The 14946-nt window shown below is 54.1% G+C and overlaps 7 protein-coding genes across 7 annotated transcripts; 3 read left to right on the top strand and 4 right to left on the bottom strand.

Moving 5' to 3' along the window:
• Positions 1-251: 251 nt before the first annotated feature.
• Positions 252-911, top strand: BBA_07444 (uncharacterized protein; the record flags this gene model as incomplete). Its single annotated transcript, XM_008602541.1, has 1 exon — positions 252-911. One exon carries the CDS (start codon positions 252-254, stop codon positions 909-911), a length of 660 nt encoding a protein of 219 aa, XP_008600763.1.
• Positions 912-1772: 861 nt separating this feature from the next.
• BBA_07443 (SelR domain-containing protein) lies at positions 1773-2433 on the bottom strand (the record flags this gene model as incomplete). The annotated part of the gene is made up of 2 exons (XM_008602540.1): positions 1773-2146; positions 2202-2433. 2 exons carry the CDS (start codon positions 2431-2433, stop codon positions 1773-1775), a joined length of 606 nt encoding a protein of 201 aa, XP_008600762.1.
• Positions 2434-3076: 643 nt separating this feature from the next.
• Positions 3077-4904, top strand: BBA_07442 (stromal membrane-associated protein; the record flags this gene model as incomplete). The annotated part of the gene is made up of 2 exons (XM_008602539.1): positions 3077-3194; positions 3313-4904. 2 exons carry the CDS (start codon positions 3077-3079, stop codon positions 4902-4904), a joined length of 1710 nt encoding a protein of 569 aa, XP_008600761.1.
• A 548-nt stretch (positions 4905-5452) lies between these two features.
• Positions 5453-5858, bottom strand: BBA_07441 (SNARE domain-containing protein; the record flags this gene model as incomplete). Its single annotated transcript, XM_008602538.1, has 2 exons — positions 5453-5611; positions 5724-5858. 2 exons carry the CDS (start codon positions 5856-5858, stop codon positions 5453-5455), a joined length of 294 nt encoding a protein of 97 aa, XP_008600760.1.
• A 1081-nt stretch (positions 5859-6939) lies between these two features.
• BBA_07440 (SH3 domain-containing protein) lies at positions 6940-8367 on the top strand (the record flags this gene model as incomplete). The annotated part of the gene is made up of 3 exons (XM_008602537.1): positions 6940-6976; positions 7146-8208; positions 8304-8367. 3 exons carry the CDS (start codon positions 6940-6942, stop codon positions 8365-8367), a joined length of 1164 nt encoding a protein of 387 aa, XP_008600759.1.
• Positions 8368-8798: 431 nt separating this feature from the next.
• BBA_07439 (Peptidase S33, tripeptidyl-peptidase) lies at positions 8799-10673 on the bottom strand (the record flags this gene model as incomplete). The annotated part of the gene is made up of 2 exons (XM_008602536.1): positions 8799-9770; positions 9828-10673. 2 exons carry the CDS (start codon positions 10671-10673, stop codon positions 8799-8801), a joined length of 1818 nt encoding a protein of 605 aa, XP_008600758.1.
• A 735-nt stretch (positions 10674-11408) lies between these two features.
• BBA_07438 (PAK kinase) lies at positions 11409-14281 on the bottom strand (the record flags this gene model as incomplete). The annotated part of the gene is made up of 5 exons (XM_008602535.1): positions 11409-11507; positions 11561-11895; positions 11953-12954; positions 13009-13246; positions 13313-14281. The coding sequence occupies 5 exons, from the start codon at positions 14279-14281 to the stop codon at positions 11409-11411; spliced, it is 2643 nt and encodes an 880-aa protein (XP_008600757.1).
• Between the last annotated feature and the right edge of the window lie 665 nt (positions 14282-14946).

Genomic DNA, 14946 nt, shown 5'->3' with positions numbered 1-14946 from the left:
TCACTCGCAGCACTGTTCGGCCGGATAGTCAGAGTTGATGTATAAATAGACCGTCTGCTCCGACCTTCATCTGATTCTCTAATCCCTTCTCCCCACACATTCACTCCGGCATACAATCGTTGCATACGAAATAAGTTGTCTTCATATCTCCTCTTACCCAGAACTATTTCGTTCAAGGCTTACGATCTGCCTCTGCACCAATTACAAATACATCATTCATCGCGAATTGGCTCAAAGCTCAACCATCAACAATGGCTTTCTTTGAAAGGGTTGCACCACTTCTCTCTACGGATCATCTCGTCTCCGGGACAGGGAGCTCTGGTTCTGAGCTTGCCGTCCCAAATGATGACCAGCCAGTCGCCAATACGCAGAGCATTGAAGATACAGACGAATGGGTCCTTCCCGAGAACGGCGTGTGCGACTTTCTTCCTATCCAGCAACTCTCCAGGATCCAAGTCCTCTTTAGCAACGATACACATCGCCTCTTCCGGGCCATATGGCGCCAGCCCGAGGACCAGGCCGACCTAAGTCTCACTTGGGGCGAGGCCAAAGGCGCTGGCATCGTCGTCTGGAGCTACTTTGTTAGCAAGACGAAGTACGTCATAATGGGCAATGGCGAAATTGTCAGAAGCAAGCCCAAGGGCACCAAGTTTGACCAAACAACCGGCCGCGTCAAGTATCGCCATCTTGTGCCGAACGACAGAACCATGGACCGAGAAATGCATAATGAGATTGGGCGCAACATCAAGAAAGCCTGCAGCGAGGCGTCGGGACGATTTCGTGCCCTGGGCTTCACCAGGGTGGTTGAGGGTGAATGCAGTTACAAGGAGATGACATGGCAGATCCGCCTGCAGCCTGCCGATGATGCCAACACTGAGTTGGCTGCATTGATGGATTGCGTACCGCACTAGAAGCTTTTCAAGGGTGTCGCCGGGCTTTATCAGCGATCAAGCGATCATGGCATAAGCCAAGGCATGGCGAAAACAACTGAATTATCTACTCTCGCAGTGCATCCATGATTCGGGAGGTGGTCGTTATTTTGTGGTTGTTTTGTTTGACGAGAATTCATTTCCAGTGTTTGGTGGATTCTTCTTTCTACAAATTGTTATTTGCTCTACTGAGGATTCCTGTTTATTGTTTGGGGAAAAGCATATCGAGGGGATAGCGACTGAGGATACAGCAAGAGTGGTTGGGTTCTTACGGGTACCTCGTCACCCATACTACAGCCAAGACCTAGCTGACTCGCTGATTCCCGCCAACTTGCCAGGCTTTTACTCTTTCTGCCAATTGTTATTGATGTGGGTGCAAATTGGATCTCAGTGTTTGGTGGAATTTTATCTTGAAGGTTTACTAAACTAAGCGGGACAAACAACCCATGGCTCCTCTTCGAGTCTAGTTGAGTCTCAAGCGGTTTCTGTATCTTTAGGCTTCTTTCAGGAATAGCAATTCAAGATATCAAAGTTATGTTGAAAGCCCGACAAACCATGCCCGTGCAGGTCAGCCAAATATCGTGGATATCTTCTATGAATCCTGTGAAGGGCATCAGCTTGCTCGTTGAGATTGCAGCAGTTGTATTTGCGGCTACCTGAATAAGAACTATGGTACGATGTCGCCATTCCAAAAAAAAAAAAACACAAAATTCACAACTTGCTCCGAGCCACGCCTGCTACCCAACCATTGCTGTCGTCACAACGCCTCGCTTCTACCATCTCTCAACGTCAATCACACGATATACATGATAATACACTCGACTTGTCTTCTCCGATCCGTTTTCAGGCCTTGCTCTCCTTGACCTTGTTCTCGTCCTCTGTAAAGTTGAGGCTGACGCTGTTGACGCAGTGGCGCTCGTCTGTCGGGGTCGCGTAGCCCTCGCCCTTGAAGACGTGGCCGAGGTGGCCGCCGCAATTGGAGCAGACAATCTCGGTTCGCAGCATGCCGAGCGTGCGATCCTCGTGGCGCGTGACGGCGCCGGGGATGCTGTCGTAGTAGGCCGGCCAGCCGCAGCCCGACTGGAATTTGTGGTTGGCCTTGTAGAGAGGCGCGTCGCAGCCGGCGCAGGAGTAGACGCCGGCGTCCGGACTGTGCTTGTCATACTTGCCGGTACCGGGACGCTCCGTGCCTTTTTCGCGCAGGATGCGGAATTGCTCTGTTGCGGGCGGGTGAGTATAAGATGAGTGAGATGGGGACAAGACACGACGTACCCTTGTTCAGCACGGCTCGCCACTCGTCATTGGTTCGCTTGTCGGGATACGACATGTCGGAGGACTTGGAAGATGACGATCCGAACAGGGCTCCGAAGAATGGGATACCGGACATGGAGCGCAATGGGGCTGGTTGATGAAACGCGCTCAGCCCAGCTCGCGGTGGCGGGGTACGGAATCTAAAGTGAGTTATGGTCTGGACAAATGTCGTGAGGAATGGTCTAAATCTCATGGAGAAGAGAATTGATGGTGAAGAGGCTTAACAGCGGGAATGGAGATGTAGGATTCAACGGTGTCTTATATACACTCGAGTGACAAATCACAGCTCCGACCGGTTGAGGAATCAATTGTCTAAATCCCGGAGAGCCATCAGCTTCAGCCACGGAAAGGCCCACAGTGATGTCGCCACTGGAGCCGTGATCTCAGCACTTCAATGACCTCACCACAAGTTTCCAAATCGAAAGAGAAGATAGACCTGCGTTGTGCATCTCCCCAGATAAGTTATTCAGATGTGTTCGGGAATAGAAGATAAGTAGATAAATCTGTACTCTAACTACCAACCCTACGCCACATGGAATCCGAGGGCTGGAATAACCAGTAGGCTCGCAGACAGTGGGGCTTGAATGTTCAGCCACTCATGCGCCACAGCGCTGGGGCAACTTGGCTCGTTGTGGCTAATTTACTAGCGGTGGGATGTGTCTCAAGGCCAGGCAGTCGAGATAATTCAAGGGGGGAGCAGACCAAACATATGCAGCATTCGTCTTAGGCAACGGTTTAGCCAGGCTCCGCACCGTTTACGATACATATAACAACCATTTTCGCATTCTATCCAAACGCAACCTGAACCTATTCCCGCCGCACCACGATAGCCAAAGATGTCGAGACGTGCGCCCAACCCCGCCGCCGAGCGGGCGGCGCAGAACCAAGCGACGATCAAGAACCTGCTGAAGCTCGAGGCTAACAAGATCTGCTCCGACTGCAAGAAGAACAAGCGTATGTTGACCATTCCCGAGTCATTACATGCCCATTGGACTACACAGCATACGCCATGAATACACAAAAGAAGCACCCCATGCTAACTTGCCAATGTGCTTTCCTCCCCCGCATACAGACCCACGATGGGCGAGCTGGAATCTCGGCGTCTTTATCTGCATCCGCTGCTCCGGCATCCACCGGGGCATGGGCACGCACATTTCCCGCGTCAAGTCGGTCGACCTCGATTCGTGGACAGACGAGCAGCTGCAGAGCGTGCTCCGCTGGGGCAACGCGCGCGCCAACAAGTACTGGGAGGCCAAGCTGGCGGCAGGCCACGCGCCGTCCGAGGCCAAGATTGAGAATTTCATCCGCACAAAGTACGAGCTCAAGCGCTGGGTCATGGACGGGCCGATGCCCGACCCGGCCTCGCTAGACGCTGACGGCGACGACGATGTTCCGCTCAGCATCGTCAAGGAGAAGCAGGTGATGGAAAAGAAGGAGACGGCGCGCAAGGCGTCGGTCGGCGACTTGATTGGGGGCGCGGGTGCCGCTCCTGCGCCTCGCGCGGCGGTGGCTGCCAAGGCCGCTCCGGCTCCGCCCAAGACGACAACGACGACGACGAGGGACTCTCTGCTAGGGCTCGATTTCCTCGGGGAGAGCTCGGCGCCACCGCGTCCGTCGAGCACGCCGGCGACGCAGACGCAGTCGCGGCCGGATCTGAAGCAGTCTATTCTCTCGCTATACGCTACGGCGCCTAAACCGCAGCCGCAGCCGCAACAGCAGCCGCAACAGCAGCAGAGCAGCCAGCAGGGAGGTTGGGGCTCGCCGCAAATGGGCCAGCAGCAGCCGTCGCAGGGCGGCTTCTCGGACGCCTTTGGTGGCCTGAGCCTCTCCAGCCCGACGAGCCCGAAGCCGCCGGCTGCCGACCCCTTTGCCGGCCTGGGTAGCGGCATGGGTAACCGCCCTTCGCAGCACGCCTCCAACAATAGCAGCAGCAATTTTGGCGGTCTGAGTGGCGGCAGCTTCTTCGACAGCAAGCCCGCGCCGCAGCCCGCCACTAACCACGGCTTCGGCAACACCAACAACAATAACCAATTCGCAGCTTCCTTCAGCGGCGGCTTCGGTGATTTTGCCAGCCCCGTGGCTACCGCTCCCGCCCCTTCGAAGCCCGCAGCAGCCTCGTCCTCGTCCATGGGCGACCTATTTGACCTATCGGCCCCCGTGTCGCAGTCATCGCCGCCTCCCGTCTCTCCTCCTGCTCACCAGCCCCCGCCCACAAACTCCGTCTTCAACCTCTCGACCCCGCAGAACAAGCCTGCTTCTACCTCTGCCACAGTTCCCAACCAAAACACTGGTGGTTTTAGTTCCGCGGGGCTCTCTGGCCTCGATGCCTGGGGCGGCAACGAGTGGGCTACACCCGCGGCGTCGAGCCCACCAGCCGCCGCCGCCGCCGCCGCCGCCGCTCCTCAACCCGCCGTCAGCAAGCCCGCCGTCAGCAACGACATGGGCTGGGGCAGCTCGGGCAGCGCCTTTGCCAACACGCCGATTGTGCCCGGTGCCGGCGGCGGCTTCAGCGTCGCGCCCAAGGTGGCGGCCGACGAGGAGTTTGGCGGGTGGGCGAGCAGCACCGGCCAGGGCGGCCAGACGACTACGACTACTTCGGCCGCGCCCAAGCCTGGCGGTGGCTTTGGCGGCGACGACGATCTCTTTTCCAACGTTTGGCAGTAGCGTTAGGGAAAGACGCTGATGCGGGTCGCTCTTTTCTACTGGTGGTCAGGCCGTTTGGTTTTATACAACAGGTCGGTTTGCATATTCGGTTCAAAAGGGATGGAAAACATGGAGAGCATATGGGAGTCGGCAAGCATGTATACTGGGGCGTTTGCGTGTGTTTTAGAAACAAGATCCTTCACAGTATCAATCTTCATAGCTATGAAAATAACAAAGAAGCCGAAAAAAACTAGAGATGTCGCAACGCCGTGGACTGGGTTAAAATGAAAGAGTTACTAGGTGAAATTGTAAATATTGATTTGAATTCAAAAGACTGCTGTTACCTATTCAACCAAGAATCTCGAGAACCAAGAGGAAAGTATCAACGCCATCCCAATGCCCTTGCATATATCCGGACTCTCCCGATTTGACGTCCTTCCCCGATACCACATTTCTGTGGTGTCCGGGAGTACAAACTGACACGTCATCCGTTAAACGCCTGTAGAAGTTCTCGCCTCATTGCCTCTTTTAGGCAACCTGTGCCACCGACATTTCCTCGTTTGGTTTTCTTAGAAAAACACACGTGCGGCATAGTATAAAAAGATGAAGACGCCAATCAGGATGCCAGACAGCTTCAGTATAGCGACCTTGTTGCCCGAGGCGGCCATGCGCGTAAGGCGGCCGGCGGAGCCTCGCATCTGCGTCGTCATGGAGGAAAAGGTCTCCGACTGGAAGAAAAGAGACGACGTTAGCAAGGATCTTTCGGGACAGGACAAAAGATAAGAGAGAGTGGGGAAAAAAGACAAAACGAAAATAAAGCAAGAGGGAATCGAAGCGTACCGTGTTGTCAATGACGTCTTGCGCCCGCGCATTGTCGTAAATGTCAACGGTGACGCCACGCAGGGCCGACACCTTAGCGGACAGCTCGTCCAGGCGGGAGTTGTTTTGGCGCTCGCGCTCGTAAGACTCGGACATGGCGGCAGTGGCGGTGGTATGTACGTGTGTGTATAGTTGTCGTGGGCGATGCGGCGCGCTGGTAGTCTCGCAGCCGAGGTGAAACGGAGTAAGAGAGTAGTAAGGGGGCGGTGATGGCCTCCCAATTCGGCGGCTCAACTGCTTTGATGGATGATTGCAGCCGGGTTGCAGGAAAAAAAGATGATGCAGATTTTGCGCTTTGTGACGCTGATCAATCGGTCTGACGTCTGGATCGCTGCAGGTAGATGGCGTCTTTGGGTGAAAAAAAAAAAGGTCGGTAAATGGTAGGGAAGAGTGGTTGCATGAAGCAATGCCGAAACGTATTACAAGCCACTTGAATGTGACGCTGGCAAGCCAGGACACAAGCCACACTACACGCGCCAGGGCTTGTCTGGTTGAACAAAGTGGGCGTGGCAGTGAGCTAGCAACCAACTGCCTACCTTACGAACAGGTACTTTAGCCACAAGTCGACGAAAACGTCACAAATCAAGGGCAAGATGTTCGCTATCTCGGACGGTAAACAGCAGCTTCTGGTCAGAGCTGGGTCCTACCTAGGAATAAAGAAGCCTACCAAGGCTTGCAGACATTGCGGACTTGGGCTTTGCCATAACATGACGCACCGCCACAATCCACGCGGCCCCAGCCCAGCGTGGCGGGGCTGGGCACCACCTCAATGACATAGTTGTGTGTGGCCACCACCACCCCATTCTTTTCATCCCACCACAACCACAACTGGTTCTCGTTTTCCTTAGAATTTCACTGTCTAGATCCCTTCTCTGCGACTTCATCTTCCAGTTCAAATCTCTGTGTTTCTCGATCTTTTTTTTTGTCGCGGCCAACACCAACTCGAACGCTCAATCACGCACAGGTGGCGACTGCCGCGCAAACCTTAACCCAAGCCAGCCATTCACCACGCCCAGCCGTACTACTACCTACACCCCGCCTCCGCAAATAATCAAGAGACGACGCAAAATCAGGCGGCCTTTTTTTTTTCGGAACGTTCTTTACTTGTTCAACGGCCTGAATCCCCTCTTCAACGACTTAATCGTCTTCTCCTATCCTCATCACATAACCTACGAAAATGGGCCTCAACAATCCCCTCCCCTCGTCCATGCAATGTAAGTAGCTACCTACCTGCCTACCTACCTTGCAAGCTGTCGTCCGCGCGCGCGCGTGCAATATCCCGATGCCGGCCATCGTTGCCCAAGAGCGCGCAAAAAGCCCTGACCGATTAATGACACGAGTCCTTTCATGCTAACCTCGCCATCTTTTTCTTCTTCACACCAGCCGAGTGCAAGAAATGCGGCAAGATTCTCACCTCATTCATCAACCCGCGGCAAGCGTTTGGCCCGGAAAAGGTGATACCACCGTCGATTCTCGCCAACGCCAAGGGCCTCGCCATCATCACCGTGCTCAAGGCCGGCTTCCTCGGCTCTGGCCGCTTCGGCAGCGGCCTCGTTGTCGCGCGCCTCCCCGACGGCTCGTGGTCAGCCCCGAGCGCCATTGCCACCGCCGGCGCCGGCTTTGGCGGGCAGATTGGCTTTGAGCTAACCGACTTCGTATTCATCCTCAATGACGCCAACGCCGTCAAAACCTTTGCGCAAGCCGGCTCGCTGACGCTCGGCGGCAACGTCTCATTGGCCGCCGGCCCTGTCGGCCGCAACGCCGAGGCTGCCGGCGCCGCCTCGCTCAAGAGCGTCGCTGGCATCTTTAGCTACAGCAAGACAAAGGGACTCTTTGCCGGCGTCTCTCTCGAGGGTTCCGCCATCATCGAGCGCCGCGACGCCAACGAGAAGCTCTACGGCACGCGGTACACGGCCCAGCAGCTCCTCACCGGCGCCGTCTCCCCGCCTCCGCAGGCCGCACCCCTCATGAACGTGCTCAACTCGCGCGTGTTTAGCGGCATGCGCGTCGGCGGAAGCGCCGGCGACGAGTCCATGTACAACGATGTTCCCATTTACAACGACAGCCGCGACGACTTTGACCGCTTCCGCAACGACAGCCACAGCAACGGCCGCTCGCCCCGTCGCACGAGCACCTGGCAAGATGACGTCTACGACCGTCCCGCCGGCCACAACGCACCCTCCAGAGCCGCCACCTTTGCTTCCAACCACGACAACGGCCCTGGCGGCAACGGCAACGGCTACTACGATAACCCGCCCTCGGACCGCAAGCAGGGTCCCGGCCGCCCCTCGGCCCCGAAACCAACATTCAACACGGCCGCATCGCTCAACAAGAACGAGGCCATTGCCCTGTACAACTTTGACGCTGACCAGCCCGGCGACTTGGGCTTCAAAAAGGGCGACGTTATTACCGTATTGAAAAAGACGGAGAGCGATAATGACTGGTGGTATGTTTTGCCAACCCCATTTTTTCCTCATTTTTGGTTTCTTTCTCTCCTTTCTGTTGTTCCTCCTCGACAAGAGACTAATAATAGAGTACCAGGACCGGCATGGTTGGCACGAGACATGGTATATTTCCCAGCAATTATGTCAAGATGAGGACCTGATAGACTCTGGGCGAGGCCACAAGACAAAATTTATGTCGATAGCCTTTTTGTTTTCACTTTACTTTTCAGCATGATTACTGGGATTATCGGTTATTGTTTCTTCTTTTTTTTTTTTCTTCTTCTTTTTTTACAGTTTTTGGACAGCAGCAAATGCATCATGACTGGCCAAACCTGTTGCCCTGCATTTGTTTCCTTCTCTCCTCTTTGGACCAGTTAACAAGCGAGAATGATACCATTTCACCTCTATGCAAGTATGGTACGGAGTGATACGAGTTCCCGTTGTAAAGAGGTTTCTGGGTATGCCAATTCTTACCTCATCAGTCTCGTCATCGAGCAACGTACAGCACTGCTTCAAAGCAATCTTCAGGCGTCACAGCATATATTCTGCCAAGTAGAAAATGTCATTCTTTTGTATTACTCTGGAAGCTAGACTAGACACCAAGAAAGTGATGTCTATTTCTTTCTTGCATCAAGCCTTGCGCTGCAGTATTCTGGTGAAAGATATCAGACCAAGGATTTTTGGTACCTTTGCAAGAGACTTCTTTCTCGGGTACAACACCCTTGTCAAAATACTCTGACACTACACTCTTCAGGCATTTGCTCACATAGCCCCCGCCAAGGGCACAATGCCCCATCGAGCCCTCCACGAGGACTCCCGCTCCAGGATGCCTGCTCGCCATGGCGCGTGCGTTGCGTAGGGGCGTCACTGGGTCCCATTTGCTGGATAGAAATAGGAGCGGCGCTGCTGGACGATTAGACTCCGGTGATAATGGATCCTTGGAAGCAGTTGGTGTTTTGAAGGGTCCTTTGAAGGACCAGTTAGGGCGTACACGCCAAGCAGCGCAGGCAAGGCGAGCACTGGCCACAAGTTCCCCGAAGAAAGTTGAGATGGAGCCTTGACGCTCCATGTAGCTCTTCCAATATGTGGAATTCTCGCCAGAGACGTCAACACCATTAGTGCAAATCACGGCATTGTAGGGGTCCGCAGTCTCAGTTGGTGCCGTAGATGTGGTATCGTTGCCGATCGTGCACGCATCACTTGGGTCCGATATGCCAAACATACGGAGAACTGATGTTGCTAGTGGCTCTGGGTTGCCCCGCATTGCTTCAGCCAGCTGGCCGGCAACAGTGACAAAGCGGTAGTCTGCATGGTAGAGGCTCTTCATGATCAAATGGCGAATGTCGGCGGACCGCAACAACACGTCGGCAGAGCCGTCTGGAGTCTTGGCTTCAATGGGTTCCGCATCACGCGCTTTAATCCAAGACCATGTGCGATTGCTAATGTCTGTCGGTGACTTGTCGCTTGGCTGACGCAGCGGGCAAACCCAGGGGCCGGCCGTGAAGCAGCCTTCGAATAAGAGTTCCATCATCTTATCTGCGTCTTGAGTCATTGTCAACCACCCCTAAAGATTTCTTCATTAGCATCTAGCAAAGTAAGTGAATGATGATTCAGTACTGACAGGGCCGTTCGCCCAGTCGTCGCTATCAACAACACCATCCAAGACCATGCGGCCCACGCGTCCCGGGAACAGCGACGCGAAATAATTACCAAGAATGGTGCCGTATGAGAGACCATAGTACTGTAGGCGGGGTACATTATCAGAACTCACGTCACCTTTGCGCATGTCAGACTGTACATCCGTCTTTTGCTGCTTTATCGTCTGTTTCTTGCGCAGCTCTGCAACCTTGTCCACCATGGCCAGCATATCTCTGGCTACGCTTGCCGTATTGACAAACGGCAAGATGTGAGCGTTCGTCATCTCGCAACGCTTTCCGAGAGCTCTCGCAGTAAAGTAGCCAAAGTCAAATGAAGCCGAGCTCAGATTGAGTGCGCCGGCGGCCGTCGTTTCCAGAATCTTGGCGCGGCGGGCAACGTTGTTGGCCGGATAGCAGTCGACACGCGGCTCACTTGCACCAACGCCGCGTGGATCAAAAGAGATCATCTCGTAGTACTTTTGTCTCGGAATATTCACGATTGACTGCAATAGTCTTCCGCCATCGAGCAGAAATTGCACGCCTGATCCTCCTGGCCCGCCTGGGTTTACAAAGATGGCACCGCCAAACGTCGCGTGGTCTTGGGATACGGCAGCGGGCAGCTTAATCATGGCAATGGAGGTGGTGTCGCTTCCATTTTCACTCAGCCAGTCAAGTGGCAAAAGAAGGCGTGCGCACTGGAAATGCCCAAAGCACGGAGAGTAGACGAGGTCTGCCGAGGGAGTGATGGAGCTCCAGTCAAAGGTGTCATCGCCAGCTGCCAGCAGTATGAATATGCTGAGAAAGAGAGATAGCGGTTGAATTGGAATCATATTGAAATAGTAAAGATATACACCAAAGGGTTATTCTGATATGATGATGACGATGACGATGATGATGATGCCGAAACGATGCATTCGAGGTTCAACAGCGCACTGTTGGTCTATGCTCGAGAATGCTCGACCTCTGCGCCTTCCGAATGTTATAACCTTTGCAGAAGCGGCAACGACTACCTACACCATTGCTGCTACTTAACTCAAATTGTTGCAATGATTCGTGTCAACCAGAAGAATGGCATCGTGGACTTTCGAGTTTCATTAAGCGCTGATACATGTTTTTAGCTCTGTTCGTACAATATCGCTTGGTGTGATGCTTGTTACATTTTATCCATCCCGTCGTCTCTCTTTGCTATTTTCAGCTGGCGTGCAATGAGTATATCTCCCTGTCGGTTGCCGATACTCTTAAAAATAGAGAAGAATCTTTTGTTGTCGCTAAATGCCTCCCACCAATAAAAAAAATCGATTCCCACCAGCTCGCCCGTATTCCATGACCTCTCCCACGTTCAGCGAGAGGCAAGGGGCGAGAGATTGTTCGCAATATAAACAAAAAAGCGGACAACTTCCAGCCAGCGCAAAACCGAGGCTGATGTACGCTTATATCCAAGCACCTTGTTGTAAATAGAGTTCATGACCCAGACCGCGCAAACGCTTCCATGCCCAGCACGCCATGCATTCGGAAACCCGCTGAGTAAATATGTATGATTAACTTATCCAAAACATCGGCTTGTTTCACGCTTTGCGCAACTTTTCGTGAGCCCGTTGTTCTCGTGCAGATTGAACAAGAGGCGACAGTTGTCCGAGATCGACACATAGCTTCATGAAATCATGCTGTCATGGTGGTTAGTAGCTGTAATCGCTTCTAGCTTGCAAGGGAAACTTACTCTCAGTAAATCATGTGCTGAAGCTCTCTTCTCGGGGTCCACCTTGAGAGCAAAGTACAGGAAGTCTCTAAAGACATCTGACAAATTGCTCTCGTTCTTGATGTGTGGGGTGCCGTTGGTTGCAATTAGCCAAAGCGCACGGAGCGGTGACTCGGTGAGGTACGGAGGCTCGCCCTCAATCATTTCGATGGCCATGATACCGAGCGACCAGATGTCAACCTTGCGGCCGTACTCTTTGCGAGTGACCACCTCGGGAGCCATCCAGTAAGGCGTACCGACCATGGTCGTGCGCTTGTTTTGCGCCTCGTTAATGGTGGCACAGAAACCGAAATCAGCTGTTCGAGTGTTCGAGTCAGTAACAATGATCGAGGCGGTCGCAATACTCGACTTACTCAGCTTGATATTACCCTCGTTGGAGAGCAAAATATTGTCCGACTTGATATCACGGTGAATTACTCCCTTGGAATGCAGATGTTGCAGGCCCTTGAGCGTTTCGCGACATACTGAAGCAATTTGCCCCTCGGTCATAATGTTGAAGGTCACGACATCTGTCAAGCTGCCGCCCTCCATGAATTCCATAATCACCCAGAGCTCACCACCAGTGAGATAACTGTCGATAAAGTTCACAATGTTGGGGTGCGAGCTCTCTTTCATTACAATGATTTCGTTGATGATGAGATCCTTTTTGGGTTGTTGTTCGAGATTCATTTGCTTGATGGCAACCAATTGATTGGTGTTGCGCTCGTAGCCAGTGTAGACGCCACCAGATGCACCTTGACCAATCTTGGTCAGACTCCGGAAGATTTCGCGGGGATCGCCCTCGGTGCAAATGCGTCGTAACGCCGCGACAATGTCGAGGCCGTTGCTCTGTCGGGAGCGATGACGAGGTCGTGCCTGTGGGTTCGGAGTTATGCCAGGCTGATGGCGGACTCCGTTGGCTTCGCGCGGGGCGTATGCTGCAGCAATAGGGGACGGGGTTTGAGTTGGCTGTCTCTTGCTAGAAGCTCGTCCGATCTGGCCAGACATTGCTCCTTGAGCTTGGGCCATGGCCTGCTCATGCTGCTGCTGAATCATCTGCTGTTGCTGGAAAAGGGTAGGTTGCGCAGAACTAGGCGAGCCGGTCTGTTGCGGTGAGAATGGTGCAGGGCCTGTAACACGCGAGTTTGATCGAGAGCGATGCTCTTCGGGTAGCATGGGCCCACTTTCTGCCTCGTTATTCATGATGCTGACACCAGAATCCTTTGGCGTAGGATATGCGTTTGGAGGGCCGGCTCGATTGCCCATGCTGACGGGAGGGCGCGGTGCAGGTCGGCTGGGCACCATGTCTTTCGACGAGGGTAGGCCATGGCCCTTGGCAGGGACTGGAGGCGCAGCTCGGGGGTTCTCAAAGCTTCCTGTGCGACGGGATTAGCCACTGGTGGATGCGGGGGCGGGTGAAGTTTATGTACCCATGTAGTTGGTCGGATACATGGTTGGCGATGTTGGGTTGGAAGGGTTGGGAGTGGCATATTGTGATCTGTCTGAGGCAGCGTGGCCGAATTTTTCGAGAATCTGATCCTCGGGGGCCCTCTCTGTGGTCTCTTTATAGAATTGCAAAATATCGACCATGGTCTGGGGGTTCTCGCGGCGCTCTTTTTCGGGAATGCCGCTTTCGTTGATTAAGCGTTGCCATTCCTTTGGCAGACCCTTTGCGTCAAGTCAGAAAGCTTGCGTTATAATGAGTGTGTCTGATGAGCGGGGTTGATGACATACCGTAAATTGACCAGTAGAGCTGTCGTAGCCAACATGGGTGACGTGAATGGGATTCTCTGGTGCGGAAATCATGGGCTTCTTCTGGGAGCCCACTAGACTGTTGACGAAACCAGAAAAGCCCGACTTCTTGCGGACGGTGGGCGGTTTGGAGGGGATGCCGCCGGACTCGTCCGAATACCTATTGGGCGTGGCGGCCTGTGACTCGACCCGGGTGCCCGACTTGTCGACGAGGGTGACGCCTGAATCCATGGTCGTGACACTTTTGGAGGAACGAAGGGCGGGTTTGGTTTTGTTGGTACTGACGGCACGGAATATGGGTGCGGCGGCGCGAGCAACGACGGCGGTTGTTGAAGACGACTTTGGCGGTTGGGCGGGGATGGATGTGCGTGGAGTGGTGATGGCGGTAGTGGCGGTGCTGGCAGTCGATGCAGCTGGTGAAGGAGCAGCGACGGGCGCAGGGCTGTAGGATGCCGAGTCGATGCTGCTCAGGATGGCGGCGCCGTCAAACGGAGCGCCGATGAAATCGTCGGGAACTGACTTTCCGGGAGTGGGCGCGGAATCTGGGGCGGGCGCGGGCTGGCGAAACTGATGCTCAGAGGGTAAGGACGGACTGTTGCGGTACGCAAGGCGTGACGAAGAAGACGAGGGTGCGACGGCTGCGGCGGCGGCGGCGAAGTGACCCTGCTGCAGCAGCGGTGACACATTCGAGGGCTGAGCCTGGGAGGGATGGCGAGGAGAAGACGAGGTTGAGGCAGCAAAGGCGCCGGCGATGTTGTTGTTTGGTCGCACGGGTGGGGGAGCGCTGGGGGTGCGCCGAAGGCTATTCGAGGAGCTGCGTTTGCTGTGGATGGAGTGGGCGTCGTGGGCGCTATCGAGACCTGAGGAAGAGCGCGAATAATGATGAGATGACTTTTTGACAAGTCGACGACGGTGCGAGCTACCGTTGAGGTGGGACGAATTCTTGTCCATGTTGGGGGGGCAGGAAAAGTAAGAGATGGCGGGATGGAAAGAAGCAAGAGAGCAAGCGGCACCCAGTGTCTAGCTGTGTCGGTCTGGAGAAGGTAGAGCGACAAGGTCTCACTCAGACCGGGACCATATCTGTTTGCCTGTAAGCTTTCTGCACAAGACCTAGAGGATGACAGTGTGGAAGCGCAATTTGAAGAGTGTGTGAGGGTGTGTGTGTGTGGACGAAGGATGGTTGAACTAGAAGGATGGATGAAAGGGTGGTTGTACCGGGACGTAAATACCTACACGACAGCAATGTACAGCAGTTCTCACGAGGTTTTTTAGTCGTTCAATATGCATGTTATTAGTGGTGTTTTGGGTGGAGGCTCATGGTGCTTCGCGGTACCTCCCAAGTACAGCTATTGCAGGCATTTTTGCTGGCTAATTATAAGTTACAGAGGTACCTGCCATGGTATCAGGGGTCTCGGCGCGGTTTTATTTAGTTGATGGGTTAGCGGGCGTCGGGTTATTTTGGTGGGCTCCCAGGTACCTGACAGGGAACTTGGAACTTGGAACCAGTCGGCAGGGACTGAAGCCAGTTGGCAGAGGCAGATATTGGCAGCGAAATCTTTTGACAGCACGGTCCTGGAAACAACTGGCAGCCTGGCCTATTGTTTTGTACCTACCTA

This window comes from Beauveria bassiana, assembly GCF_000280675.1.
Source record: "Beauveria bassiana ARSEF 2860 unplaced genomic scaffold BBA_S00025, whole genome shotgun sequence".
Classification (NCBI taxonomy): Eukaryota; Fungi; Ascomycota; class Sordariomycetes; order Hypocreales; family Cordycipitaceae; genus Beauveria; species Beauveria bassiana.
Note: the sequence above shows the minus strand (reverse complement) of the source record. Positions and strands in the feature narration are given on the sequence as shown.